The sequence below is a fragment of the Clavelina lepadiformis genome, chromosome 6, assembly GCF_947623445.1.
Source record: "Clavelina lepadiformis chromosome 6, kaClaLepa1.1, whole genome shotgun sequence".
In the NCBI taxonomy this organism is placed as follows: Eukaryota; Metazoa; Chordata; class Ascidiacea; order Aplousobranchia; family Clavelinidae; genus Clavelina; species Clavelina lepadiformis.
The window spans coordinates 4,911,830-4,938,025 of NC_135245.1; the positions used below are offsets into that span (position 1 = coordinate 4,911,830).

The 26,196-nt window shown below is 39.0% G+C and overlaps 1 protein-coding gene across 2 annotated transcripts in view; it reads left to right on the plus strand.

Annotated features, from left to right (window-relative positions):
* LOC143463314 (basement membrane-specific heparan sulfate proteoglycan core protein-like) overlaps positions 1-26,196 on the plus strand; it is a 33,843-nt gene that overhangs the window by 2,497 nt on the left and 5,150 nt on the right. The window contains exons 2-57 of one of the 2 annotated variants that reach the window (XM_076961773.1): positions 5,431-5,674; positions 6,228-6,337; positions 6,762-6,823; positions 7,121-7,302; positions 7,456-7,505; positions 7,843-7,898; positions 8,093-8,241; positions 8,361-8,483; positions 8,570-8,698; positions 8,984-9,173; positions 9,332-9,618; positions 9,749-9,873; positions 9,953-10,168; positions 10,411-10,596; positions 10,769-10,887; positions 11,064-11,205; positions 11,421-11,654; positions 11,856-11,996; positions 12,621-12,809; positions 13,036-13,215; positions 13,473-13,591; positions 13,762-13,873; positions 14,011-14,124; positions 14,292-14,512; positions 14,683-14,815; positions 14,975-15,118; positions 15,267-15,452; positions 15,630-15,815; positions 15,950-16,180; positions 16,257-16,370; positions 16,530-16,654; positions 16,737-16,885; positions 16,981-17,071; positions 17,150-17,358; positions 17,484-17,581; positions 17,693-17,882; positions 20,364-20,489; positions 20,646-20,795; positions 20,867-21,012; positions 21,188-21,317; positions 21,458-21,612; positions 21,691-21,825; positions 22,314-22,440; positions 22,505-22,639; positions 22,866-22,994; positions 23,128-23,268; positions 23,441-23,596; positions 23,846-23,971; positions 24,056-24,174; positions 24,248-24,398; positions 24,575-24,726; positions 24,842-24,965; positions 25,151-25,269; positions 25,404-25,542; positions 25,638-25,747; positions 26,022-26,166. In XM_076961773.1, the coding sequence (XP_076817888.1) occupies positions 5,431-5,674; positions 6,228-6,337; positions 6,762-6,823; positions 7,121-7,302; positions 7,456-7,505; positions 7,843-7,898; positions 8,093-8,241; positions 8,361-8,483; positions 8,570-8,698; positions 8,984-9,173; positions 9,332-9,618; positions 9,749-9,873; positions 9,953-10,168; positions 10,411-10,596; positions 10,769-10,887; positions 11,064-11,205; positions 11,421-11,654; positions 11,856-11,996; positions 12,621-12,809; positions 13,036-13,215; positions 13,473-13,591; positions 13,762-13,873; positions 14,011-14,124; positions 14,292-14,512; positions 14,683-14,815; positions 14,975-15,118; positions 15,267-15,452; positions 15,630-15,815; positions 15,950-16,180; positions 16,257-16,370; positions 16,530-16,654; positions 16,737-16,885; positions 16,981-17,071; positions 17,150-17,358; positions 17,484-17,581; positions 17,693-17,882; positions 20,364-20,489; positions 20,646-20,795; positions 20,867-21,012; positions 21,188-21,317; positions 21,458-21,612; positions 21,691-21,825; positions 22,314-22,440; positions 22,505-22,639; positions 22,866-22,994; positions 23,128-23,268; positions 23,441-23,596; positions 23,846-23,971; positions 24,056-24,174; positions 24,248-24,398; positions 24,575-24,726; positions 24,842-24,965; positions 25,151-25,269; positions 25,404-25,542; positions 25,638-25,747; positions 26,022-26,166 (8,251 nt within the window). The remainder of the gene's footprint in view (positions 1-5,430; positions 5,675-6,227; positions 6,338-6,761; positions 6,824-7,120; positions 7,303-7,455; positions 7,506-7,842; positions 7,899-8,092; positions 8,242-8,360; positions 8,484-8,569; positions 8,699-8,983; positions 9,174-9,331; positions 9,619-9,748; positions 9,874-9,952; positions 10,169-10,410; positions 10,597-10,768; positions 10,888-11,063; positions 11,206-11,420; positions 11,655-11,855; positions 11,997-12,620; positions 12,810-13,035; positions 13,216-13,472; positions 13,592-13,761; positions 13,874-14,010; positions 14,125-14,291; positions 14,513-14,682; positions 14,816-14,974; positions 15,119-15,266; positions 15,453-15,629; positions 15,816-15,949; positions 16,181-16,256; positions 16,371-16,529; positions 16,655-16,736; positions 16,886-16,980; positions 17,072-17,149; positions 17,359-17,483; positions 17,582-17,692; positions 17,883-20,363; positions 20,490-20,645; positions 20,796-20,866; positions 21,013-21,187; positions 21,318-21,457; positions 21,613-21,690; positions 21,826-22,313; positions 22,441-22,504; positions 22,640-22,865; positions 22,995-23,127; positions 23,269-23,440; positions 23,597-23,845; positions 23,972-24,055; positions 24,175-24,247; positions 24,399-24,574; positions 24,727-24,841; positions 24,966-25,150; positions 25,270-25,403; positions 25,543-25,637; positions 25,748-26,021; positions 26,167-26,196) is intronic. The other variant, XM_076961774.1, reaches the window with a different exon arrangement.

The window sequence follows — 26,196 nt, forward strand, 5'->3', positions numbered from 1 at the left end:
GACTTCATTGACCTTTATGTATGTTTAAGTTTGAAATTGATTTTCTATCTTCGTTTTTGCATGATTTTTTATAGCAAATCTGTGCTCGAAGTATTTTACCTGTCACTTACTGATATGAAGCAATATTTAACTCAAATTTTATAAAATTTATCGTTGTAGCCGTTCTTTGGTGTATAATGTTGCGAACATAAACTGCATAAAACTAAATAAGAACTCAGAGAGCTCAGATGTCCTCTAAAGTGATGCAAATCACCTTCACAATTTATTTCAGAGCCATTCTGTAGAAGTGGTCAAATTTTATTAACGACGTTTTGAGTAACTTAATATAGCTAGCAATAAAACGCTTGTGTCTGCTGCAAAACTTTCGTCTTAATAGTTAAGTGATAGTAATAAGTTAATGACGTATCACGTAAACACAAATTGGTCAGGCTATGATTATTTTTAAGACACTGGATTACATATTTTGTATAATTTAGCGGTTTTCTATTAGTTTGTAAGCTGGTTATTTACTTAAAATTTTGCTCTTGCCTGTTGTTACTTTTTTATGATTGAATTTCTTTGTTGTTATGTAAGGAAAAACAAGACTTGATCAAAGATTTCCCAACAAATTATATTGACATTAACTTGCTCATCAGTATTTCATGTTTACCTCTTTACCAGATGCAATTATAACACTTCTACACCCATGGGTATAAGCCTCAGGCTTCAAATAGTGTGCACGCTTTTATGTCTCATTAACCGCCACTGCGTATAATCATTCATGATGATTGCTTTGCGTCAGTCTTTTGTGAAACCTAGGTGGATTTCTGCAAAACATGTGGCTAGACGTTGTTTGCTTATAAAAAATATTCGTATTTTTCTGATTCAAATGAACGACTTGTCTGACTTCTTGTGTGAAGTTAGTCTATAAGGCCATAACTAGACGTCCAGTCCAATGAGGTGTTTATGAGAAAATTGTCTAATTTTCAAACTACTTTTAATTGCTTTAGTTTTTGCGGACACTAATTATTGCGTCACTGCGTGACACAGGCATTACTAGTAAGTACATTAATTATATCAGATACTTAAAAGCAGACGTTATTGACATTGGAACAAGTTTACTAAATGTTAGCTTGTTGTTCTTTTATCGAGATTAATAATTTTTTCTTCCTCACACGTAAGAGGAAACAGCCTATCCAGAACGTGGACAATTAAGGCCTTGATAAGTACTTGGAATCGCCTTTAGGATATGGCTTCGCTGAGCCTGCTATTATAGTTTATCCGTTTGGGTAATATCCGGCTGTAACAATTGCTTTGTACAAGGAAATTAAAACCTTTTAAACTTAACCGCCAGTGACAGACGATATTTATATTTTTGAAGTTGTGGTCGGTTTTTTAGATCCACGCCTTTACGTGACCATCATGTACAAGTTTGGTCTGGTTTCAGCTGGCTAAATGAACCAAGTACTAACAGGATTTTGTCCCAGCTGGCCAGTTTTCCGCATGGCTACGTGTTATTGCCTCATTATTTCGAATGCCCACCCACATTTGCTTTAAGTCCCCGGGGAAGGTCTTGTCAATTTAAACCTTCTCCCTGCTGTTGCCCTTATAATGAGATCTATTGTGTGGATCATGATAAAGTGACCTTTATTGTCTGCCGCAACAAATCCTTCACTGTAACATGCGGGCGTAACCAACAAAATTGTAAACATTGCGTTGTTATCTGCTATTGCTAACAACTTAATTGACCGTGACCAACACGATTTAGTTTGCAATGATACTTTTAATAATAAATGGTAGTGTTCTCCAACCTAAATCGTAACTCTTGTTTTTTAGAAAAGGTTTACTGCTTTTCTCCGTAATATGTGTTAATAATGCGCAGATTTGTTAGAAAAATTACTCACATGTGAATGTGGTTTTTGAGTTGTATCCTGCGGTTTTAGGCTACTCCTAAGCGTTGGGCTTAAACAGTTCCTTTTGATTTAGTCTTAGTGTATGCTTCGGTTAACAACGTATCTGTTAACAGTGCAAACGGTACTGTTCATAAGCTGGCGAACGTTTGATACAAGCGTTTGAACTAGCAACGTGTAAAAAGGCTTAAGTAATTTGAGCATCTTAAGACGAAATTTCTAAGTCTTTTCTACCTTTTTTGAACGGATGCCATTCTTACTTCGTTCCTTTTTTAGCCGGCGCCGTTTTGCAATTGCTGAAATTTTTTGACATGCCAAGCTCGCAGTCATCCGGTAAAAACACGCGAAGTGTAGAAAATATTTCAACTAAACTATTACAAGTCGAAAACCTAAGCATGTATTAGTACTGACCTATGGCATCATCGACAGCCGGATAATGTATCTTATTCACACGCTAATGCACTGTGAAATGAATTGGTTATATTACTGGCATGTTAATTGAATGCTGTTGATAGGTTAAATGAATGGGTCTCCCATTCAACATGTTCAAAATTTCACCAGAAAGTTTCTGCTATTAGTGAAGCTCACAAAAACATATCAATCAATGCACTGTTTATTTGTTGTCACGTTGTATTAGTTTCCAGGCTTAAGTAAATGGTTGGTAAAACACAATTTTTTCATATTTTCCAACAACAGCAAAATTGCATCTTATAAAGTTGACTCACACTTCGGCTTTGCCCGGTTTTATCCGGTTTGCAGACATCTGACGCGGCAACTCAAAACAAACTCTTAAACCCAGCCAATGAATTTTTATTTTAGACCAGCTTTGGAAATCAATTATAGCGCCGTCTTCCTTTGGCACTGCTTTAGCCTTATATAGTAAACGGCCTCACACCGGCTGTTGCAATGTTTAACCATAAAAGTCCATAGATCATATTGCCCGTATTTACGTGCTAAACTGACCAAGATTTAAACTTACCGCTTAAAGGTTATGGCGATGTCATATGTATCAATTTCGAACGGAAGCGGCATCAAACGTCATGAATAAGCGATGACGCGTAGTGCAATTGTATTGATTTTGGTTGTCAGTCCTTGTGAAAAGGTACATGTCGTTATACTTCTTTCTAATTCATTCATTGATTTTGTTCTTATGCATTAACTATTTCTTTGTGTATTGCGATATTGCTACGTTGACGAGTCTGCTGTCATTAAGACGTCGTATTCAATTGACTATTCCCTGTTGACGTAGATTATACGTCAGCTGACCCTGTATTTATTTAAGGTGGTGACGTAAGAAACTTAGCAAATGTCTGCTTCTCGTTATAAAGATTGTATAATAATTGCTATTGTGACTTCTTTTCCGCTGGTCTTATGCGTGTCTTGTAGGTGTTAATTCTAAAATCTAAACTGTGGTTTTATTTGTGTTGCAATGCCACTTCTACTACCTATTATAATTTTTATTGAGATCTGGGTAGGATAAACGCATAGTGTATCTTGATGTACAGTACAGCGGATATTAACATATGGAACAGAATATTTGGTAAATATACGTTAGCACGCCATCTGTAATGAATCCATTTCCTGCATTGCCCTTGGCACGTTTTTGTATATCCACATCCATTCTGTTTGACAAAACAAAAGGTGAAAAATAGCTCATTGTTTCACACGAAAAAAATTCATTCATTGCTAACGAAGTATCCATGAGAATTTTGATAGTGTTACTTTAGAATATTCTTTGAGTTAAATTTTGAGTCACTGCTGCATCAACAATGTAAAATTTAATAACGACTAGTTTCGTGTCTTCTCCTTCTTGCCAGTCTTAAAATACTGTAAAATACCCTAGTGTGAGTAGCACAGTAGTTTGAAAGCCAACGCTTAACAACAGATCTTTTTACCAGTATTTACAATATAAGCTATCGTTAACGCCGTGTTTTTCAATTTTGAGGTGTTATGATACGTGGCGTGGAACTCTTCACGTGGCGTACTGCACAGACGAAACGTTAGGTATAGGTTAATTGCATTTAATGTTGCGTCTTTTGCGTGTGGAATAAGCGATGGTTGTTTTATTTTCCTCGTTTGTTGACCTTTACAGACATGACTGTGTTGTGTTTGCAATTCACAGTCTCCTTAAGCCCTTGAAACTATCATAAATGCTACTTGTAGCACACAGCGAAGTGGGCATGCCGGGTTATAACCGCAGAAGCTTAGAAAAGAATAAGGAGTCGTCCGCTTAGTTTTTCCTTAGACTTTTAACGCCTATTGTTTTGACAATTCTTTTCAAGTATTTCTTCGTTACCTTTTCAACACTTGCCATCTGTTTTTGGTTTCCGGATGCTGCCATCCTTTGCTTGAATTGAATTGGCAAGATGTCGAGGAACTTGTCGCCCAGAAAGAGGTTAACAAGACCGTCTGATGATTCACCTTGAAACTGATGCCTATTGTTGACAGAAGAACCAGTCCACTTGTCGGCGAGAGTCGCACGTTTCCGGATTATCAAAAAAACTAGATGCAGTTGGTTGCTAGATAACAGAAGGCCAAGGTCGGTAACACTTGAGCAAATCAAACACACTTGAGCTTGATACTTCATCGCTTGCTTTGAATTTGTCAACCAGGTGTTGTGAATAAATGTTTGCCCCCACTACAAACTTCAAAAAGTCGTCAGAGGAAGAAATGTATCTGGTTTCCCGCAAATATTTCTTTCCGCGACTTTTAAATTCCCTCAATGTTATTGGACGAATCAAGTCCAAAGCTATCGCGTGGTAATCGCATTTTCTGTCGGTGGTTTGGCTCGCAGAGATTTACATAAAATCAGTTTGCGTCTTGACGTTATTGTGCCAGCCCATTCCTTTTCTTGTATCGAGGTTTTCTTAAATGTTTTGGCCTATTATTCCAAGTCTTTAAACCTCTTACACGTTTTTGCGACATCTGTAAAAGAATGTTCATATTTTCATAAGTGGAGGTTATTTGGCTTATTTTGTGTATTTGACTTCAGAGAAATGTCGGAATTATTATCAGTACAAAATGTGGGCGGTTACGTTGCAATAAACCAGCAATCAAGCACGCGACTGCAAAATAATTTCCAAATTCGTAATATTTTTAAGAAATGACTTCATCGATATAGCAAGGCCACGAGAATAGTTTTTGCCAGACAAGCGTAATGGTCATTAGTCATTACTCATTCCTTTGAATTTCTTTCGGCCCAAGTTTGGTCGTCGATTCTTTGTTCTCCGGGTTCAAATGGCGAATAAACACGAAAGACTAATCATAATAGTGGGCATATTACCACTATCGGCCCCAATTAATAACCGTTTCGTTTCCTTTCAAAATTCCCTCCTTGATGTGGTGAGGCGAATAACGCGGCGTTGTCTCTTTTAAAGTTACAAATTTGGTCATTTTTTTCATTAGAATGATTTAATCGCTGAAACTGAAACGTTGTCGATACGTTTTACTGTTGGCGTCATATGTTGATAAAAAACATGATCAAATTTCATCTTTTGTTTTAATAATATCAATTTAATATTTTCAAGTCCTTGATTTTCAGGATAGAACAGCGATCCGTAGATCTATCCTTGTTCACCGGATCTCTCGCTCCACCAGCGGAAGAGAGGACCCTTTGTACGGAGAGGAAGCTGCTCGGAGGAGATTCCGGAGACAAGTCTTCCCATCGGATGATGAAGATTTGACTGAAGGAAGCGGAACGGATGGAAATGAAGTGGATGTAAATGTGACTCCAACAGAAAAACCAGCTGATGCAGATCAGACAGGGATATCGCCGACTGATTGGGGTAAAATAAAACTTAGTTACAACATCTACTGTTTAACTCGTATTAAAGGAAAATTAATTTGTCCCGTTGCCTGCAAACTCTTGGTTATATGCTACTGAGTATAGTTACAGACGAATTGTTTTGTGTGTTTCAAATAGTGATAGAGTTCGCGGAAGTTAATTCAATGAACACTCACGCTTATGTATTTTAGAGACCACCAGTGCTTGGTGCTAAACTTAATTACCAAGAATGCAGGTTTAAAATTCTCAAATGCGGTTCAGAACGCGTCACTGGATTGACGTTTAATTTAGACAGGCAATCGTCTTATAAATTTTCATGTTGCTCTACGATCTGTTTACTGCATTAAAGCCGGACTGTTTTATTGGCAGCACTTTGCTCTCAGTTTAGTTAGCAGGTAATGTAAAACAAGGAGGTTGACAAATGCTAATATCCTCGGTGGAGAATGTGAAATACAGGGTTGCATGCGTAGTGCTAAGGATTTAAAACTATGAACAAGTCCGGCTATGACTGCATACTGCAATTGCTGTATATGTGATAAATCCATGTTTTCTAGGTTGGTTTAGAACAAAAATCAACTTCTTGGATTCAATTGAGTACAGTGAGGATCTTACGAAATACCACACCGACGCTTTTGCTGATTTATCTCATGAAATTATGGTGGTGGTGAGTGCAGCATTGTTCATTGTTTTTATGGTTTATAGGAAAAACCGCATCTGCTTTGTAAAATACCTTTTATAATCACACAACACGCTCTAATGAAGGTACTCTGACGCGCTTTATTAACAAAATTTGCCTCCAGGCCAATTTTTGCTCAAATTTTTTAATAATTGCTAATCCCTAAGAAAAAATTTTTGGTCAGTTATCTGTATGCTTTAGAATTATCTTGGCTACAGATAACTAACTTATCATGCATAAACATGATTTTGAACGCTTATATTTTGTACACAGTTAAAATTTCTCTAGATAGACATAAAATGGACTAAAAGCCATGACCTAAATTGTCTGCAGCGATGTGTATATATGTCATATTTTCCTTAGGCCTGTTTGTTGAGGACAAATATTTCTATGAATAATAATTTTAACTTAGGTGGAAGACTATTTGAAAAGGCGATTACCCGGGTACCTTGAAGCAACCCCGCTTATGTTCAGGTGAATGAGTACCAAGTTATAATGTGCTTGTTACAATACTTTTAAAACTTCCTGAAACGTAACGTCGTGATTTGGAAAAGCTATGACACCGCACAGAAAAAGCATTCCTTTTTGCTCCATTTAAACAGGAAATAGCTTTAAAAAGCTTTATTAACCATACTTCAGCAATGGTGTGTTAAGTTGCTATTGTGTATCCAAGTCATCTCGCTCTCACCTACTCTAAAACACAACAAAGGTAACATTATCTCCTTTCACTCCTCCCATAATTAATTTCTTGTATTCTTTTTCTCCCACCAGCATGTCTGACGATGACGTAATTGTCATGATTGATGTGGGAATGTGCCTGGTGCACTCGATTGATGACATCACCGCTGCCATCACATCGATTACTGAGCAAGGTTCACTGGGAAGGTTTCGAGTCAGTCCTGATGGCTTTGAAATTCGACAGATTGGTGTTGATAGAGAACGTCGTGAATGCGGTGTGTTTAAATGATATAAGAAATTATTTCTATTGCGCCATGTAATGGCGCTGTAAAAGCTTGTTCGTATTGATTAATGTGTAGCCTAAGTAGGAGAGTATTTTATGGTAAATATTGTTACTAATTTTACATTTTATGCTTTGTGTCAATTAGTACCGGGACCGTCATTACCACAAGCTACTGAACCAACCCCGCCGCCTTTGGTAAGTTTCGTTTTTAACTAAATTTATATGAAAAAGCTATGTGTGTACGTGCAGGTATTAAAGCAACCTGCGCCCTAAGCAACAACCCAATAAAGATAACAGTTAGTGTTTTATGATCAAAGTAAGTAAGTAATAATGAGGAAATAACTATATGCCTTTGCTTCAGTTCTATTACTCTGTTTGTCATATGTCGAAACAACTGTGTTACGTATTTACACGAATTTAGCATTTGATTTGTGTCAGACATTTTGATAGCGTTTATTGGTCTTTGACGTGACATCATGCAAAGACCTCTTTAGTATATACAACCTATGTAAATGTTGTATGCTGTTCATAGGCCACGACCGAGCCGACCCCGCCGAGTGAAGAAGAAGTTGAATCTGATGATACAAAGTAAGTCCTATTGGGAGTGTTAATATGTAATTTTTACTTTTATTAATGCCTTGCTGTATCTCACTGATAGGACACAATCTGTGCAATGAGTTACAGTGCTGTAATATCTAACTTCATATTGCCGAAAATCGACAAAGTTATTTTAGTTGAATATAACCAATATCCTTAATTTTTGTCAATTTTTTTTTCTCAAGTGAGGCAACTGCAGTATCAACTCTTTCTCCAACCTTATGCCGCTTCGACCAAGCAACATGTAAAAATGGTCAGTGCATAGACAAAAGTTATTTGTGTGACGGCCACGACGATTGCTTGGATGGCAGTGACGAACCCGAATCATGCGGTAGTAAGTATTTTTGCTAAAACTTAAACGCAAAGTGTTAGGGTGCTTCTCTTTTTAAGAAATCGTGTAATGCGCTTTTTTAATGGAAATTCATTGGTAAATTATTTGCGAAATCTTTTCAGCATCGTCAAGCCAATGTGATCCAACAGAATTTCTCTGCGTCGGCACCGGACTGTGTGCCCAGAAGATATGGCGCTGTGATGGAGATGACGATTGCGGCAATGGATTTGACGAGCAGAATTGTCGTAAGTGCTCTGCAATTTGACATGACGTTTGCAATAGACTTAATAGTCAGTAAACTTTTTCACAAATGGCCGGTGTTGTCTTTCAGCAACGGCTGCCCCAGATGCCACGTGCGCAGCGATACAGTTCGAATGCGGGAACAAATTATGCATCCCGGCCAGTTATCAGTGCGATGGTGAATCTGACTGCGAGGACGGAACTGATGAGGAAGGATGCTGTGAGTACCCGGATCATCCCGACCATGAGCAAAACAAACTCGACGGAGTCTGCTCTCTTAAGTTTTCAACTTCATACGTTGTCCTTGTAGTTTTGTGAAGACTTTATTACTTCAGCGTCATCTAGTGGTTGCTGAAACGAGATATTAAAAACGTGCAGATTCAGTTTGCTGTTTGCCGAGTAACATTGCGTGTAATTTACGCATCTCATACAACTCATTATAGTGTTTTATTGCACAGAAATTGTTACATAGTTGTTATTTATGACTCATTTTTACACAATAAAGCTGCTCCCGTGGTTCTTGTATCGCCAAAGAGACTTATAAATGCCGTGGAAGGTGAAACGGTGACTATACAATGCGAAGCAGTGGGTGTGCCATCTCCTGTCATTAACTGGAGAATAAATTGGGGAAACGTCCCGCCACCACCTAGAGTGACCATGTCAACAAGCAATGGTGTTGGAATTCTAACCATAAGGTTTGGAATGGTGCTTGTCTCAACAGTCTAAAATCGTGCTCATAACGCCTACGAAGTGCTGAAAAGTGGCTAATTTATGTAATTTGTGGACGTTAGATCGGGCTCATGCTTTTGTGCAGTTAATATTTTTGTCAATTTATTTGTGAACGCATTTACAGAAAGGTGAAAAAGTCTGACCAGGGCGCTTACACATGTGAAGCCATAAATCCCAATGGATCCATTTTTGGAGTCCCGGATGCTGTTTTAACTGTGGAGGAAGGAGAAGGACCACCTCCTTTTGATGTTCCCTCTGAGGAACCGAAGACAACCAGTTCATCTACAACCACTACCACTCCTACTACGGCTACCACTACATCAACCACCACCACCACTACTACTACCACTACTACTACACCTGAGCCCACTATAACACCAGAACCTAGTACTACACCCACTACACCTAGCTGTAAGAAACTTTGCATACTACAGTAGATCATCGTATCAGTGTTAATTATTGCGTTTACCTTACAGTACTTAACTGGCGCTTATTTGCAATGAAATGGTTAAAAACTTTGTACTTTTAAATATTGCTTCAGTTGATTCTGGATTTTGTCCACCTGGCGAGTTTAACACATCACCTGATGAGCCGAATGAATGTGCACCCTGTTACTGTAATGGTGTGACTGACCAATGTAGATCAAGTAAATTGGAATACGACAAGGTAACGACTATCTAGCTGCACTGGCTGCATTTCCATAAAAACAGTGACGTTTTGACGACACTTTTAAATGTATTCTTAGGTTGAGCTGGAGTTTACGGAGCCCAATAACAACCTAGGTGTCAAACTGGAACCATCTGAGTTGGTCAAAGGGGAACCGGAAACGTCACAGCCCATAACTGAAAACCAGATCGACGTCAACCCTCCAGCTCGTGAACTTCAGCTGATCGATTTATCAAAGAGGTTCCTGGCAGCTGCTCATTACTGGAGCCTGCCTGCTCAGTTCCTGGGTGCAAAGGTTAGGAACCATAACATTGACAGAAGACTTTTGTGCAAAATTTATTAATATCCCATGCTATAAAAAAGTTGTTTTTTTAATTGTTGGATCTCGGTAAAAAGAAACAACTGTATGTCCAAAAAGCAATATCAAGTTTTTTTTCTTAGACGCCATTGCATGTTTTAAGTACCTGAGGAAATTAACATAACCATCAACGAGACTGATAATTTTGACCTTAATATATTAAAACCTTCAATACCTAGATTAACAGCTATGGTGGAACACTGACTTTCTCCTTCAGTTACAACAACTCCTATCACATACCAAGCATGCCTACCAACCATACAGACGTTATTTTAGAAGGTAATGGAAAGCGATTGTTTTATAACAATCCGGGACCTCAGCCTGAGCCGACTGTCAAACACACTGCAAGTGTGCTTTTGGATGAGGTAAAGCTAAAGAATTGAATACTAGATGCACCGTACTCCATCGTATTAGTTATAATACGCTTACCCAGACTTACAAGCGTAACATTTAAACGCGGCGTTTTATTTAGACTTATTACTTGTAAGAATCATAGTTATTACTTCCAATAATAACAGTTTGTGTCCAAATTTGAAGGACAATTGGAAAACCGCTGAAGGGGAGAAAGCGACTCGCGAAGAAATGCTCGACGTTTTAAGTGGACTTAGCCGTATTCTCGTGAGAACTGTATACGACAACTCAATGTTAAGCTCAGGGTAAGACGTTAAACAGGTCTTCAATGTTGGTGTGCTTAATGTTTAAGACTCTAAAGCTTCATGCCTGTTAAATCCGTCTGATGTCTGTGTTATTTTACAGCTTTTTCGCATATTATACATTTGCATTAAATTTTAAGTTCGGATTTTTACGATTGAAAGTTGAAATCCGTATTTAGAATAGGAGATGTGAGCTTGGACGTGGCTAAACCGCCAGAAGAAGTTGATGAACCTGCTTCCGTTGTAAAACCTGCTGGTTTGATTGCTTATGCTGTGGAGGATTGTGTTTGCCCACCTGGATATGAGGGTCTTTCTTGCGAGGTGTTTATGCGCTTTTATTTCTTTTATTCATTATAAAAATGACTCAGCTAAAACAAACACAAGGACACCTGGGTATAACCATATTTCTGGATATAGTTTAATCAAGTGTATCCGAATGTTTTCTGCCAATTTTACCTTGGTACAAAGTGTTCTAGTTACAAATGGTTTCATTGTTAGGTAATTTACTACTTGTTTGTTCAAAAAATGTTCTGTAGAGATGTGAAACGGGCTACCAACGTGTATTATCCGGTGAAGATATGGGAAAATGTGTTGCAATAGAAGGACGTTTATGTGATACTGGTTATACTGGTCCGGACTGCAATCAGTGTGCCGAGGGATACGAAAGAACTGCTGATGGAATATGCGCGGAAAGTCATACAAATTCTGATATTTCTTGTGATCCAGTTGGCAGTTTTGGACGTGGGTTGGACAGAGAGTGTATCTGCAAGGTTCATAATACTAAAAATCGTAATATTACCCACACGTTTTGTATTATTTATCTTGTAAGAACAGCAGTTTTTCGAAAATATGTACATTGGTTTACTAATAGTTGCTTTTAAAAGATAATAATTTAAAAGTAATAGTCTTTAATATAATGAAAAAACTGATTCACTGCTCCTACACATAATATACTTGCACATTCTGTTCAGCCTGGCACTGAAGGGCCTAAATGTGACCAGTGCAAGGAGAGTTACTATTTCCTCTCTGATGAAAGCTACGACGGTTGCTTGTCGTGCTTTTGCATGGGAGTTTCAAGAACTTGTACCAGCTCAAATTTGTACAGGATGCAGGCAAGCATAGAGCACTTTTTACACTTAGTTGTAATAACTCTGCCATGAAAAGCCTGTTTTATGTTTACATAACCTTCTGACCTCGGACTTATATTGTATTTTATGTATTTTACAACCTATTATACATGTTCAGTATGAAGAAATGAATGCCTATATGGGGTATATTGCCTAGGTCAGTGGTTCTTAAATTGGGAGGAGAAATGACAAACGTTTTATGAGTTATGACTAAACAAGCTTTCGAAACCAAGCTGGACAGTTAATTGCTGTCGGATGTCAAATTGTTGGCTTCCAAAAAGAAGCTACAACCTTCCCATTGATTAAAGTTATATGCAAATAAATTGTTAATCTGTTTAATGTTTTTTGATTTTGCAATAAGTTAGGGCGCGAGTTTTTTTGGCATCGTTAAAGGAGGACCCGTCTCAAAACGTTTAAGAACCCCTTGCCTAGGCAAATAAGCAACCTCTTTCATAGTTGCTTAACTATATCATATAATTAATATTTGTTTGAAAAAAGCACTAGTTTTATAACTTTGAGAATGTAAGCATCAGTTATTTCCAACTTTACAAAACACCTTGCATCACGAAATGCAGGCAGTCTCGTGTAATTAGAACCATGTGTGATTAGATTGTTCCCACCTACCAAGGCTCAGATTACTTTCTGCTCACCAACGCAGCAGCAACTGAGACCTTTCGTGATCACTTAACAGTGCAGCCGTCATCTGCTGGTTCACAACAGGTTGTGCTGGCTCATTTGAATAGGCTACCAAGTGACGTATATTATTGGCTGCTGCCGGAGGAATTTACAGAAAATCAGGTAACTTAGCAAATACGCGCGTGTGTGTGTTTTAAAAATAGGGTCCATCAACAGATGATTGTTAAATTATGTACTTACAGTACATACAATGCATTTGTACGAGAATAAGCACATTTACTAGCAGTAGGCAAAATCTTATCATTGCAAATTTTTCAACAAGTCTCAACAGTTGCTCACATAAAATTTCGGCATCGCTTCAATTTTTTATTATTTTTTTCCTTTCTAGTTGGCATCCTACGGTGGTAGTTTGGGTTATACTATAAATTACAGCCAAGAACGTGGTGCCAGGCCAATTACAGCAATTGCTAATGTAAGACTGATTGGAAATGGACTCACTTTGGAATATATCGATGGCAGCCACCCTAATCCAGATGTTGATAACACATACAATATTAAAATCAATGAGGTTAGTGTTAGTGATTGTTATCTTCAATTTTTTTTTGGTTTTTCAAGCACGAATAGTTCTCGGCTGAATTTGAAATATTTTGGTTTGTTGTTGTACTGTGTACCCTTAAAATCGACATGTCATCTTAAATTTGAAATCAAGACTTCAGTTAAATCGTCATTCAGTCTCTGTCGGACTCTCGATTCGTGAACGTTAGTTGTTAAATAAAATTTATGGTCAACTGGCAAATAATATCTCAGTATAATCTTATATTATAGAATGTTTGGCAAAGAGCAGACGGCAGTACAACTTCAAGAGATGACGTGTTAATGGTGCTTGCCAACGTTGAAAGCGTTATTGTCAGGGCTACGTACTCAGACAGGATGACCACAACAAAGTAAGAAATTGCCAAACACTGACGTAACATGACAAAAAGCTTTAAAAAAAGAACAAAACATGTAATGCATGCAGTAACGAACACGTACCAAATGCTGCATTTAGTGTTCTCATAAAAAAGTTTGAAACCATTCACAATTAAGAAAATGTTTGAAACGTATCTTGTTGCAGAATTACGGGCATATTCCTGGAATCTGCTGCTTCTCAGAACACAGGAAGACCACAAGCTTATGAAGTGGAGCAATGTGTTTGTCCACGCGGATATACCGGACTTTCCTGCGAGGTAAATGGTGTCATGTCATTTTAGGATAATAATTGAAACTTCGGATTTGCAGATTGTAGTTCTGCAAATGTGTCATTGTAAGCTGTTTAAGCCATATTAGTTACATTGATCCACTGTAAGTTATTTTCCATCGTCAGAAATGTACTCAAGGCTACTATCGTGTGGACGAAGGAGAATTCTTAGGAACATGCGAGATATGTGACTGTAATGGCCATAGCCAAGACTGTGACAAAACCACTGGATTGTGTAAGGTATAATATTAAAAAATGTTTTGTGATGATTATCAAACTCAAATTTCAGTTGAGCTAATTAATTAATAAATGCAGCATGATTAGTTTCCTGATAAATTTCTTCCTTTTAGTCAACCATTTTAATAAATTGTATTTGTAACAAGAAGTATCATATATCTTAACTTTAGAACTGTCGACACAACACATACGGTGAATACTGCGAGACATGCGAGCCTGGTTACTATGGTGATGCACGTTCAGGAGGTGTCGATGATTGCCAAAGATGTCCCTGTCCCACAGTTTCCGGGAGAAACGACCGCGGTGACATACCGACATGTAGCATGGGTCTCGATGGCGAACCTGTCTGTGACCGTTGTCCAACTGGCCAAGCTGGCGACCGTTGTCAAATGTATGAACTCCACTTAATTGCACTGTGTGCTAATTAATTATTAGCTATTTACAGTAGTTAACATTTTATTTTATTATCATAAAAAAGCATTTATTTTTACCACGCAATGTTTTACGTATTTTGGGCACATTATGTCAGACATTATCTGAATGAATCTTTACGCCGTACAGATGTGCCCCTGGTTACGTGGGGAATCCCCTTGTATCGGGCCAACCATGTCTGAGAACGGACACTAATTGCAACTGCGACCCGTATGGGTCAGTTGATGGCACATGTGATGCATCAGGACAATGCAACTGCAGGGTAGGTTATAAATAACATTCAGTCCTATACAACATTATGACAAACAGTGCTCATTGTAAAAATTAAATGATTAGCATGGGAAAGTAAATTTGTGGAAATTCTGGGTTAACACTAATTAATATATAACAAAGAGTTACTAACTTTGTTTCAAATTTTCAGCCAAGTACGACAGGAAAGAAATGTGATCAGTGCAAGCCGGGTTTTTTCCATCTGAGCGTAGAAAACCCCGAGGGTGGTTGCCTGCCGTGCTTCTGCATGGGCGTTGCCAAACAATGTACCTCGGCGTCGTATAAGCGTAATGAGGTATGCCACACGTTGCCACGTCTGATGCTATGCCATGTGTATGAAAATATTATTCTATTGCTAGCAATGAACGGTTTTGGATTTGGTGCTTGTTTGGATGAATTCAAGCAGAATCGACAAACACAGAAAAGTTCTTGTTTTATTTTAGATAACATCTGACTTCAATGAAGACTTTGGTGGTTTTAGACTGACCCAACGCGAACGACGTACTGAGATATCATCTGGGTTTGATGTTCTTAACGATGGGCGGGATTTGTCCTATCCAAGAGTGGATTTGTTGCCGCGAGGTGGCGCATACTACTGGCATTTGCCGGAGGAATATCTTGGTGACAAGGTCTGTAATTTTTCACTTGGTAATTTCTATCGGTTGATTAAATAGAAGAAGCCTCATTTTTTATTTTGTAAAAGACTGAAAGAAAAAAATTAATAATTTATGCACAAGTACTTACATTTGTGTTGCATATTACAAAGAACATGTTTGTCATGATGATTTAATACTTGCATTTGCCAGATCGTATCATACGGCGGTAAGCTCCAGTATAAAGCGATGTACACAACTTACCGCAATGGCATACCTTCGAATGACCCGGACGTAATCATTACCGGAAATGACATTACTTTGATGGCAAGAATGGCCGGCAGAAACTCGCGTGTGCGGCCCAACGTTTTAATGGATAGAACAGTGACCTTCAGAGAGGTTAGAAGCCCTTACACGCCATGGTAGAAGAAAGCTTTAAGCGCTTGTTGAAATGAAAGCTGTTAAACCCAATTTCCCCATCAAGAAATCATTTTTAGAGTTTCTGGTGTGTAAGAACGTTTTTCGTTTTTTAGAATTTCTGGCGCCGCAGCGACGGGCAACCGGCGACCCGCGAGCATATGCTGATGGTGTTGGCCGATCTCGAGATGATCTTGATTCGCGCGAGTTACTCAAGCGCAACTCTTCGCACCACCATCTCGCAAGTGTCGATGGAGACCGCGAGCGAAAGCATGCTGATGAGCGAACCCGCGTTAGAAGTGGAGCAGTGCGAGTGCCCAGACGGCTACGAAGGTTTATCCTGCGAAGTAAGTGTTGTGAGGAGAATTTGTTGGTGAATGGCACATTATCCGCTACTTCTTTTCACACCATGTTATGTTCTAGGATTGTGCCCCAGGATTTACTAGATCGGGAAGTGGAATTTATTTAGGGCTTTGCCATCAATGCCAGTGCAACGGACATTCTGAGGAATGCGATTCTGAAACCGGTATCTGTGAAGTAAGCCAGTCATTGTAGACCTTATTATATGATGTAAAGTAAGGTAAAAAGTACACACAAATATTTTAAGTAATTATTAATTAATCACTTGATGAGCAAAGACCACCGTTGAACATTATGGTAAGATGCAACACGCGCAAAATGATTTTATTTTTGTAGAACTGCCGCGACAACACAGCAGGGCCACGGTGTGAGGAATGTGCCCGTGGTTACTACGGTCTTGCCACTGTGGGAACATCGACAGATTGTCAGCCATGTGCTTGTCCCGGAACCGGTGAAAACAGGTAATTCGACCAACAGCGACTTAAAATGTGTACAGCAAATGGCAAAGAATGCTGTTTTTAACATTTCTTTTATGTTGTTTAGTTTCTCAGAAACTTGTGCGTTTGATGCTCTGCAAAATCGTTTGACGTGCACAGACTGTGAGGAGGGGTACGCTGGAGAAAGATGCGAGAATTGCGCTCCTGGTTATGAAGGAAATCCAACGGTTCCTGGAGGAAAATGCACAAAGAGAGGTATCGTCGCGGAGTGTGCAGGAATAAACCCTCTCCTGTACATCATTAAATAGTTGTACTCCAGCAGTCTCTCACAACAACTTGCTTAACTTTAGATGTTGCCCTCCCTCCTGTAGCTACGTTGCCAGTTGTGAAAGTGTCGCCAAAGCAGGCAACGATCAGAGAAGGCGGAAGTATAGTACTCAAGTAAGTTTCCTAACCAAGTAGTCGTTCTTTAAAATACCGTGAATGGCGACCGAAACACCTAATGACTTGGTCCCGCAGATGCGATGTTACCTCGCTAGTAGCTGTCGGAGTAGAGTGGCGCCGAGTCGGTTCTGAGGCAGGCCCGCTTCCATCCCATGCTCAGCTTACTGAGAGCGGAAGGGTTTTGCGCCTGCCTCGATTTTCGCGCTCACAAGCCGGGACGTACGAATGCGTTGCTACGAATCGTTACGGTACCGACAGCGACACTTCGGTTATAACGGCATTAGGTGAGGAAAAGTTATTGCATATTTCGTATTATAAAAAAGGTAAACGGTTTGTAATAGGTTTTAAAAAGCGAGCTAAATAGCCGCAGAGGGTCAATGTGTGATTTACAGGTTTTTTTTTTTTTCAGATGAAAAACCGATGCTCATGGTCACTGTAGAAGAACCAAGAGTAGTCAGAGCAAGAGTTGGCTCCCAAGTTACTTTTGTCTGTACCGCTTCTAGCAAGGTTGATATAAACCCTTCTTTACTGTTAATGCATGCATTGTTGAAACACGCGGTAAATTAGGATTCTTTGTCTGTCTGCGGTCCATTTTATAATAAAGATATGACTTTTCAGATGCCGGCATACATTGTATTTTGGTCCAAGAAGAACGGTAGGATCCCGATGGTGGATGGCCGAGCAACAGATTTTGAAGGGATTTTACACATCAATAATTTGCAGCTGTCTGACTCCGGAACTTACGTCTGCACTGGTTCTAATATGTATGATATTGCCACCGAAACGGCCACTCTTATTGTCGTGGAAGGTTAGTGCCGACTGGTTTGGTCTGGTTTGCACTGGTCTTGTGTTTGAAACTAGTTTCGGTTGTACTTTGGTTTGTATTGACTCCGATTCATATCAGCATCATTGTGTTTCAAATGCCTGCAATCATGTTTTTGTTTTCCTTTTTCTTTAATGTTTGTGTCTTTCCGATGCTCTTATTTCCATACTTTAGCAGTATAATACCGAAGCGGTTTGCAGTAGAAAACTTAAGACACAAACCGCACCAACGACTTAACGTAAATATTCAAAATCATAGTCTTAGCCACAAAGCAGGTTACTTTTTGCCGGATATTGCATCTTGCGTGAGTAGGCCTGTTTGCTGTTTCTTGTAATTATCCTAACAAAATTGAAACGGTTTCTTCCGGTCATTTGACACAATGTTATCTGTGTTATCAAATGAGCCAACCATTTTTAAACCCAAACCTGTGTTTCTGTCATGTACGATTGTGGTATCAAATTTCAAGTGTCTTCACATACCACATTCGTTGTTTGGTTTTTGTAGTATCTCATCTTAGATATCATGTCAATCTTTTGATCATGGTGCTTAGGATTTTGTCAAAACATTCTGCTTGAAAGTCTAATATTATACTGTAACAGTCTTTCTTGCTACTAATCTCTTATTTCATCATGCATGAAATATAATGTTGATGCATGTTTTAGAATCTCAAATTTGACATTGAAAATATTTCAATTACGTGCTGCATGTAGCCTTTGGTTTGACTTGGCACACTGGCATGGCGCGTAACATTATTACCAAGGCAGTTGCATTGAAAGGAAATAGAAGGAAGGCAAAACAGACCAGTTAAATTTTTTCAACAGTGCTAAACTTATGTAAAGTGGAAGTAGTTATGTGTATCAAATGGAAGTTAACGTTGTTGTACAGTCAGCCTTTGGCAAGGTGTAAAAATGTCTTGCTAGCTACCTTTCTGCTTTGTTGACCGCAAACCAAGTTCAAGCGAAAAGCGATATTGCAAGTAAATGCGACGAATATCATAAAAACTTGCCTAACAGCTACTGCTGGTGAAATGCCATAATTGAAAATCTATCTACTAATAATCCTGCACTGTATTAGGGCAGGAACTGACTCGGAATAAAAAGTTTGCTATTAATTAGCCAACTACCAAATTCAGCACAGAATGAGCACCATAGCCTTGTAGACTTCACTTTTGCCAGTTTAAGTGGCCGATGGCTAAAATAAATACATACGGTATATATTTGCTGCTATACTTCCAAATCTATGTAGTTTTACTTACAACAAACAACTTACTAAATCCTCACAATTAACCAGCTGCTAGCAAAAGCAATATGCATTTCGAACATAAGGGCTGCAAATAACTGAACAACGTACGTCAGTGTTAATACTGCATTTATTTCTCCAGTCGGTGCCGCAACTGCATTTTACAAAACTGCTAAAGCGCTTCCTCTTATACATATTACTCACTATAAGCAAATGCCATAACCGCAGAAATTGATTCAAAGAGCTTTTTAAAACTGATCAATTAGCTTACCAATCTAGCCATTCTTGAATAAATTTTCTTCCCTCTTGCTGCCGCGTCATTTTTTCAAATTTCTGCACACAAGTGAAGCATATGAGTTAATTTTTTCCGAAATATTACATCTCAGAATTTATATTACCATCTTGCTGATGTTTTCAGGCATAATGTTTTGACACCGTAATCATGTAGCGATTGTGTTTTCGATAAGCGTGCTTTTAAATAAGGCATTAACCGCAAATATATTTGGTTATACGTGAAAGATTGGTTTTTCTTCGTGGAACAAGGTTCTGTGCGTTGTAAGAACGCTTTTTTCCAGCATAGTTTAATTAATTTGCAAACGTTTCGGCATTTTTCGACTTTTTGTTATAGATTTTCTAGAATAATAATGTTTTTTAATCAGACTTTGAACATGATGTCAAACACATCTTTTAATATATTCCCTTTTCATTATTTTGTATAAGATGAAAAATGTTGCATTGCAGCCTGAATAAAATTGTGCAGTTGTGTTTTGGAATATGCTTGTATTATTTCGTGCCACACTTACAAATCATCTCCACCATAACTTAGTTAGTTACTCAGTAACCGAATGATATTATTCAACGTGTATTTACAAAGCTATCAAAAATAAATCCATTATTTGTCACTTTGAAGTATTGTTGCTGCATGTATGTTGTAAGAATTTCAATGTCATTTTCGTTCATACACCTGTTGGCATTTTAAAGCAGAAAGGTCGATAGCAGACATTTGAGCAGTCAAAAATCAGTTAGCAAAGCAAAAAATATTTTACGTTAGCTCGCTATCAAACTACGTAAAAGGTGAGTGTTTAGTATTTAGTGCGCTTGCATATGTTGTGTGTTGTGTGCATGACGTTTTTGCACTTTAAAAACTTTTCGACCCACTAACACTTTTCTGGTACAAATCTGAACAACAATAGCTCGAAAATCTTTGAAAGAAATTGATCTTTGCAGACGACGTTCCGGTCCTGCCCACAGTAACCGTCACGCCCAACAATCAAAGTGTAAGCTCAGGCGAACAGGCAATGTTCTACTGCACGGCCAGTGGATATCCACCACCTGATACTGTGTGGCTCAGAGGTCGGTACAGTTCCTTGAAAGCTTGTTATTTTTGTGCATTAACTAGCATCTAACAACACTAAAGCTGTAGGTGTAGGTTTTAAGACTTTATATTGCGACGTCATTTGAATTTAATCCAGTCATCGCAACAAATAAGGTAATCTTGAAATTTTACAGCTGATGGAAAACCGCTGCCTGACGACGCTCACGTGATCGGTAACATGCTAATGATACCTTCGGCGTCGATGGATGACAAAGACTTGTACTACTGCCGCGCCACGAATGACGCTGGAACGTCTGAAGCCACTGGAGCGCTTGATGTAACGGGCAAGTAAAATCTAAATTTTGTGCTAAGTTGTATTCTACAGTACTTTGTTCTAATATTATGGCTGGTTTAGAGCAAGGGGAACCGCCCGTTGTTAGAGTGATCACCCGAGAAGTCGTTCTGAATATTGGCGAAAGTGGCACATTATCCTGTACTTCGACTGGTGACCCCGAACCTAATTTTGCTTGGTCCAAGCGCAGGTCTCATCTCCCCGCAAATGTAAGTACTGCAATTTGCTGATCGTGTTTTGGAAGAAAATAGGTACGGTTTGTTCCTACCATGATCATCAGTGCTCATTCAATCTTCTGTTATTTCACGTTTGGACAACCATTTATTTTGCACATATCCTTACCTCCTAAATTTCAGTAAAGCATATTTGCATGTTTGCGTTTAGGCGGTCACTAATGGTGGTACACTTGAAATTTCATCTGCTATTGGGGAAAATCAAGGAATTTACGTTTGCGCTTCCAGTAACATTTATGGCCATGATGAAGGCTATATACGAGTCCGAGTGCATAGCAGAGGTAATACCGCCTGCTGGTCATAAAAGTTTTGAAAATGTTTTGCTATTTGTGCTATTGTATTTTTTTTTGGAGAAAGCAATATGTTTTTACATGTATTCCAACCTCTTGAAAAAGTGATTTTATTATATTGATTTTTCCAGCAGCCTCATCGAAACCGATTTGCCGCACGGAGCCGAAAGAAATGACGGCATACGTCGGTACAAACAGCACGATCACGTGTGTAGTCGGCGGTGAACCGTTACCTCACGTGACTTGGCAGACTGACGACGGTTCAGACTTGGATGATAACATCCAGGTTTGCGGCGAGACTGACAAAAACCTCTCAGTGTTGTGTGAATGAAATGGACATGTGATAAACCTTTTTCCTTTCTAGGTCATGGGAATAAGCATGTCCATTTACAAAGTACGACAATCAAACGCAGGGAAGTATGTTTGTGTGGCGACCAATGAAGCCGGTGTTTCCCGTAGCAAAATGACTTTACACGTTGTCAAGAAAGACCTTCCGAGGGTAATCTTAATCTTTCAAGTTTAAAACCTGTGGTTGCGTCCAGGGCGGGAAATTCGTTGTGAATTTTGCTCCTTAGCGCTGAAAAAAGTGTTAGTCATGCGATGAAAACGTACTTGTACGAAACAATATGGAACAATTTTTCTGTAGTCCATAGCCTCTGATCTAATTTTTATTTTAATGCTTGAAAATACTCTATTTACCCGATAAAGTTTGGGGTCTAGTGTGAAATACTTTGCCAATACAACATATTTCATCCCGGTTTTTAAGAATAGAAAGTAATTTTGGACTGCAGTTGACAATGTGACTTGACAATTAGCGACGATGCTAGATAGCGGAATGCTAAAAGCTAAAGAAAGTTCAATCAGCAGCTCTATGATATGTTTACAGGGTTTAGGTGCTTATGGTGGACGTAACCCTTAAAGGACTAATGTGCTGCTGCCAGGTGTTGAAAGTTTTGTATGATTTAACTTATTCCGCCATATCTGCAGGTAATTATCGAACCATCGAACTACCAGCGCGTAAAAGCGGATACCGACGTCACATTCACGTGTCTTGCACCTAACCAAACCGACGCCGATATCACGTGGCTACGGTCCGACGGCCGCCAATTTACAGGTAGCTTTCAAGACAAGACTTCACAGATAAATTTCAAAATATAATCACTATCTTTTTCGACCAGGTGAAACTTATCTAAGCAACAACAACCGACAACTAAACTTTCGTGAAGTGACCACAACCGAGATGGGCTACTACGTCTGTGTGGCTAGCAATGTAGTTGGTCATCGTGAAGTGTCCGTGTATCTTAACGTAGTCCGTACGTCAATTACTAGTTGATTATACTGCTAGTTAGTCATCTATTTTGTATGTAGAATATTATAAATTACATCAAACATGCTCTATAAGAAGACGCGTAGAACGTGATGTGGGTTTTCATACGGAGGCCTACTTCGATTGTTTTTATTTTACGTGGGAAAACGATCCGAGTGAACATTAGTTACTGAAGCAGTAGGAATTGAAATATCGTGCCTTACGTTCTACAGAGTCCCCTGTTATAACAGTGAAGCCGGCAAAAATCATCGACCTCACGCGAGGAGATTCCATCATACTGGAGTGCAAGGTGGTCGGGGTTCCCCCTCCCTCTGTTGTCTGGCTTAAATCGAACCCGGGAGGTGAATCTGTTCAAATTATTCCAATAAATCAATTTTTTACTTCGTTGGCGGGCTTAGATTCTTAAAGATGCTTAAAGATTCTGTTTTAGATTTGAGACAAGTATTATGATTTAACGTTGATGTTATGTAATAGGTACCTCCAAGATGCTGACCAGCTACAGACGCAGTTCCAATTTTTATTCCATCCGAGCTGCTCGATTTAGCGACGCCGGTGATTATATTTGTCGAGCAGTGAACGAAATTGGCAACACCGAGGAAAAAATTGTTATCATGGGTGGGTCAAATGTCAGCCGAACTGTCTATAATCACCTTTCAACCACAATTTATTAATCAACTATCATAGAACTTTGGGCACCGCTTCAAGCAAAAAAGAAAACCTTTAGTATTTTTTGTTAAAATCATTCTGTAAGACGTCACAATCACTCTTTTTACCCATTTCCTTTCAGTTCGATCAGAAATTATTCCCGTCTTACCGAGCGTTACCGTTGAGTTATCATCCGTGGCAGGAGTGGTGGGCAGTCAAGTGGAACTACGATGTATTACATCCGGAACACCTGTACCTACGATCACGTGGTCGAAAGTGGGAGCAGAACTTCCATTAGGTGAAGCTTAATCCTTAACACGTCGGCGTTGTTATTGTTTACAATGCAATATATACATATTCATACGGTTCCGTTTGAGAACATGCATTTAGCTTCAGTACCTTAGATTTGATTTAAAAGCCTCATCTTTTTTTCGTACGATTTAAAAGATCTTTTTTACTGAATAAAAGATTTTTTTAAATTCTTTAAGTGTTATATTAATCATCAGTTTTTGTCGTTGATCTATTGTGCTGTTTTTTCTTTCTTCAGGGAGCACACAGAACAATGGGACACTTTCCATAAATGGCCTTACGGAGGACGACGCAGGAACGTACGTATGCTCAGCATCTAATATATTAGGAGAGGACAGCGAACCGTTACAGCTAAGTATCATTGGTAAGCCGGCTTATAGATTCAAGATGCAACTTTGAAGCATGAATTATACGAACAGCAGTGACTTTAACGTTTTTCCTTGTCTAGCTTTACCCGTGCTTGAAATTGAACCTGCTTCGAAAGTTTATTTGGTTCGAGGCGAATCTGCTGTGGTCACGTGCACCGTGGTCAGTGGTAGCACCCCAGTCTCCTTTCAATGGACCGAGGTAATATCTTTTTGCTAACTTGTAAACCTTTATAGACGCTTTCAACTTCGTCATTTCTGTCATTATTTTCTAGGAGTCTGGCAATACATCTCCTTCTATACTGACATCTGGCGGTAGGATGCAAATCCTTGAATTTAATCCGGATCGGGATGTGGGACGATACACTTGCACTGGCACCAACGATGCCGGAATAACCACCACTACACTGACTCTTGCGGTTGCCCGTATGTTATTTGTTTTGTGAGATCTTATACAACTGACTGAAGAATTTAAAGCTTATACTGTATAATTCAATAGAAATTTTTCATTTTTCTCGTTAACTAGTTAACTAATTAGTCACTGGAACATCAGTGTCGCTTATTATTATACCCATAAAAAGTTTAAAATTTTCTTCGGACAGAACCACCTTCTGTGAACGTGTCACCACGTGACGTCATCAAGCAGGTTGGTCAATCGGTTAGCATCCATTGTGATGTCACAGGTGTTGAGGAGGAACTCGACATAGCCATCACGTGGCAACGATTAGACGGAACGGATTTGGACGCGGAACGGGTAAGATGTCATTCACCAGGAAAAAAAATTCGTTATTTACCAAACAATAAACTTAACGGCGTGTTATTATTACTACAGGTCTTATGTTGTGTTAATCTCTTCTCTTTTAACACAGGTCTCAATCAACAACGGAGAACTTTACGTACAAAATCTCCAATTAAGTGATACCGCCCAATACGAATGCACAGCCAGCAATTCAGCAGGATCGTCATCCGTGTCTGCTTCCTTGACAGTGAATGGTGAATTTTTATTATTATCAGTCCGTTTCCTCTACAAATCAGTTTGTTGACTTGCAAATTACAGCTAAAGTTACTGACAACTTATAAGTTAGAGTCGTATTACATGTACTAAGTTTTCAATCTAGCTGTATGGCTTGACGGCAACCATAGTTTAATTGCTGTATTTTGTTTTATGGGAAATGTAGAACCGCCTGAAGTTAGTTTAAGTTTGAGCGACGGCAAGACGAGCTTTGTAGAAGGAGAAAGTGTAGCTGTTGCTTGCACTGCCACCGGAACCCCGACCCCAACAATCTCCATATACAAAGTACCTTGTGTTGTGTGCTAATCTTTGTCTTCACATTAGTTTTGTATTATCTAAGTTTTGCACTGTATTATATCTCTTTTTCATAATTAGGCGACATATTTGTGTATGTTGACCGGCTGTTAATTTACTTTAAGGACGGCACTCGATTAGAAACTGACGAAAGTGGTCAATACTCCATAGGTTCTCTCTCTGCTGCCGACAGTGGAACTTACTCGTGCCTGGCTACAAACTCGGTCGGAAATTCGGAAATGCGATTGACGTTGACAGTTCACAGTACGTTAAAGCCGTTAGTGGTGGCCGTCATATTACTGTACCCGTTAAAACAACATACACTAGCGCATACTGAATGGTCTTATATCTCTTTGCAGGTGTGCCGAATGTTGAGGTAAGTCAGTCTATGGTGGAAGTACAATCTGGCGAGGAAGTTGTCCTGTATTGCAATGCTTCAAGCGGCTCGGTAGTGACTTGGTCGAAGCAGGTGAGATACGAAACACTCATGTGCAATTACTCCCCATACCTTGTTATGAAAGCATTTTGTTTCAAACGGAAAGATAGAAACCTAACTAACTGTAACCACTGTTTTCAGTACTTTAGTATTGCTGGAGTATTTTATGTTGGTTTTAAATAGTTATACTTTTTGTGATAGGTTGTTGTTTTGTAGAACGTATCACAACTTGTAAAACTTTAGTCTAAAGATAATAAGATGAAGTAAAACGTCTGATAAACAATAGTCAGTTTACACTCCTTCGCAGAATGGCACTTTGCCCGATGACATTGAAACAGATGATGATAGACTCAGATTTGAGCACATTGGGCTCAATGATGCAGGCACCTACCTGTGCACATCAACCAACCAAGCGGGTACTTCGTCTGCTCAGGTCCAGGTCAATGTAAATGGTAAGTTGTTTGAGATTGCACAATAAGCAA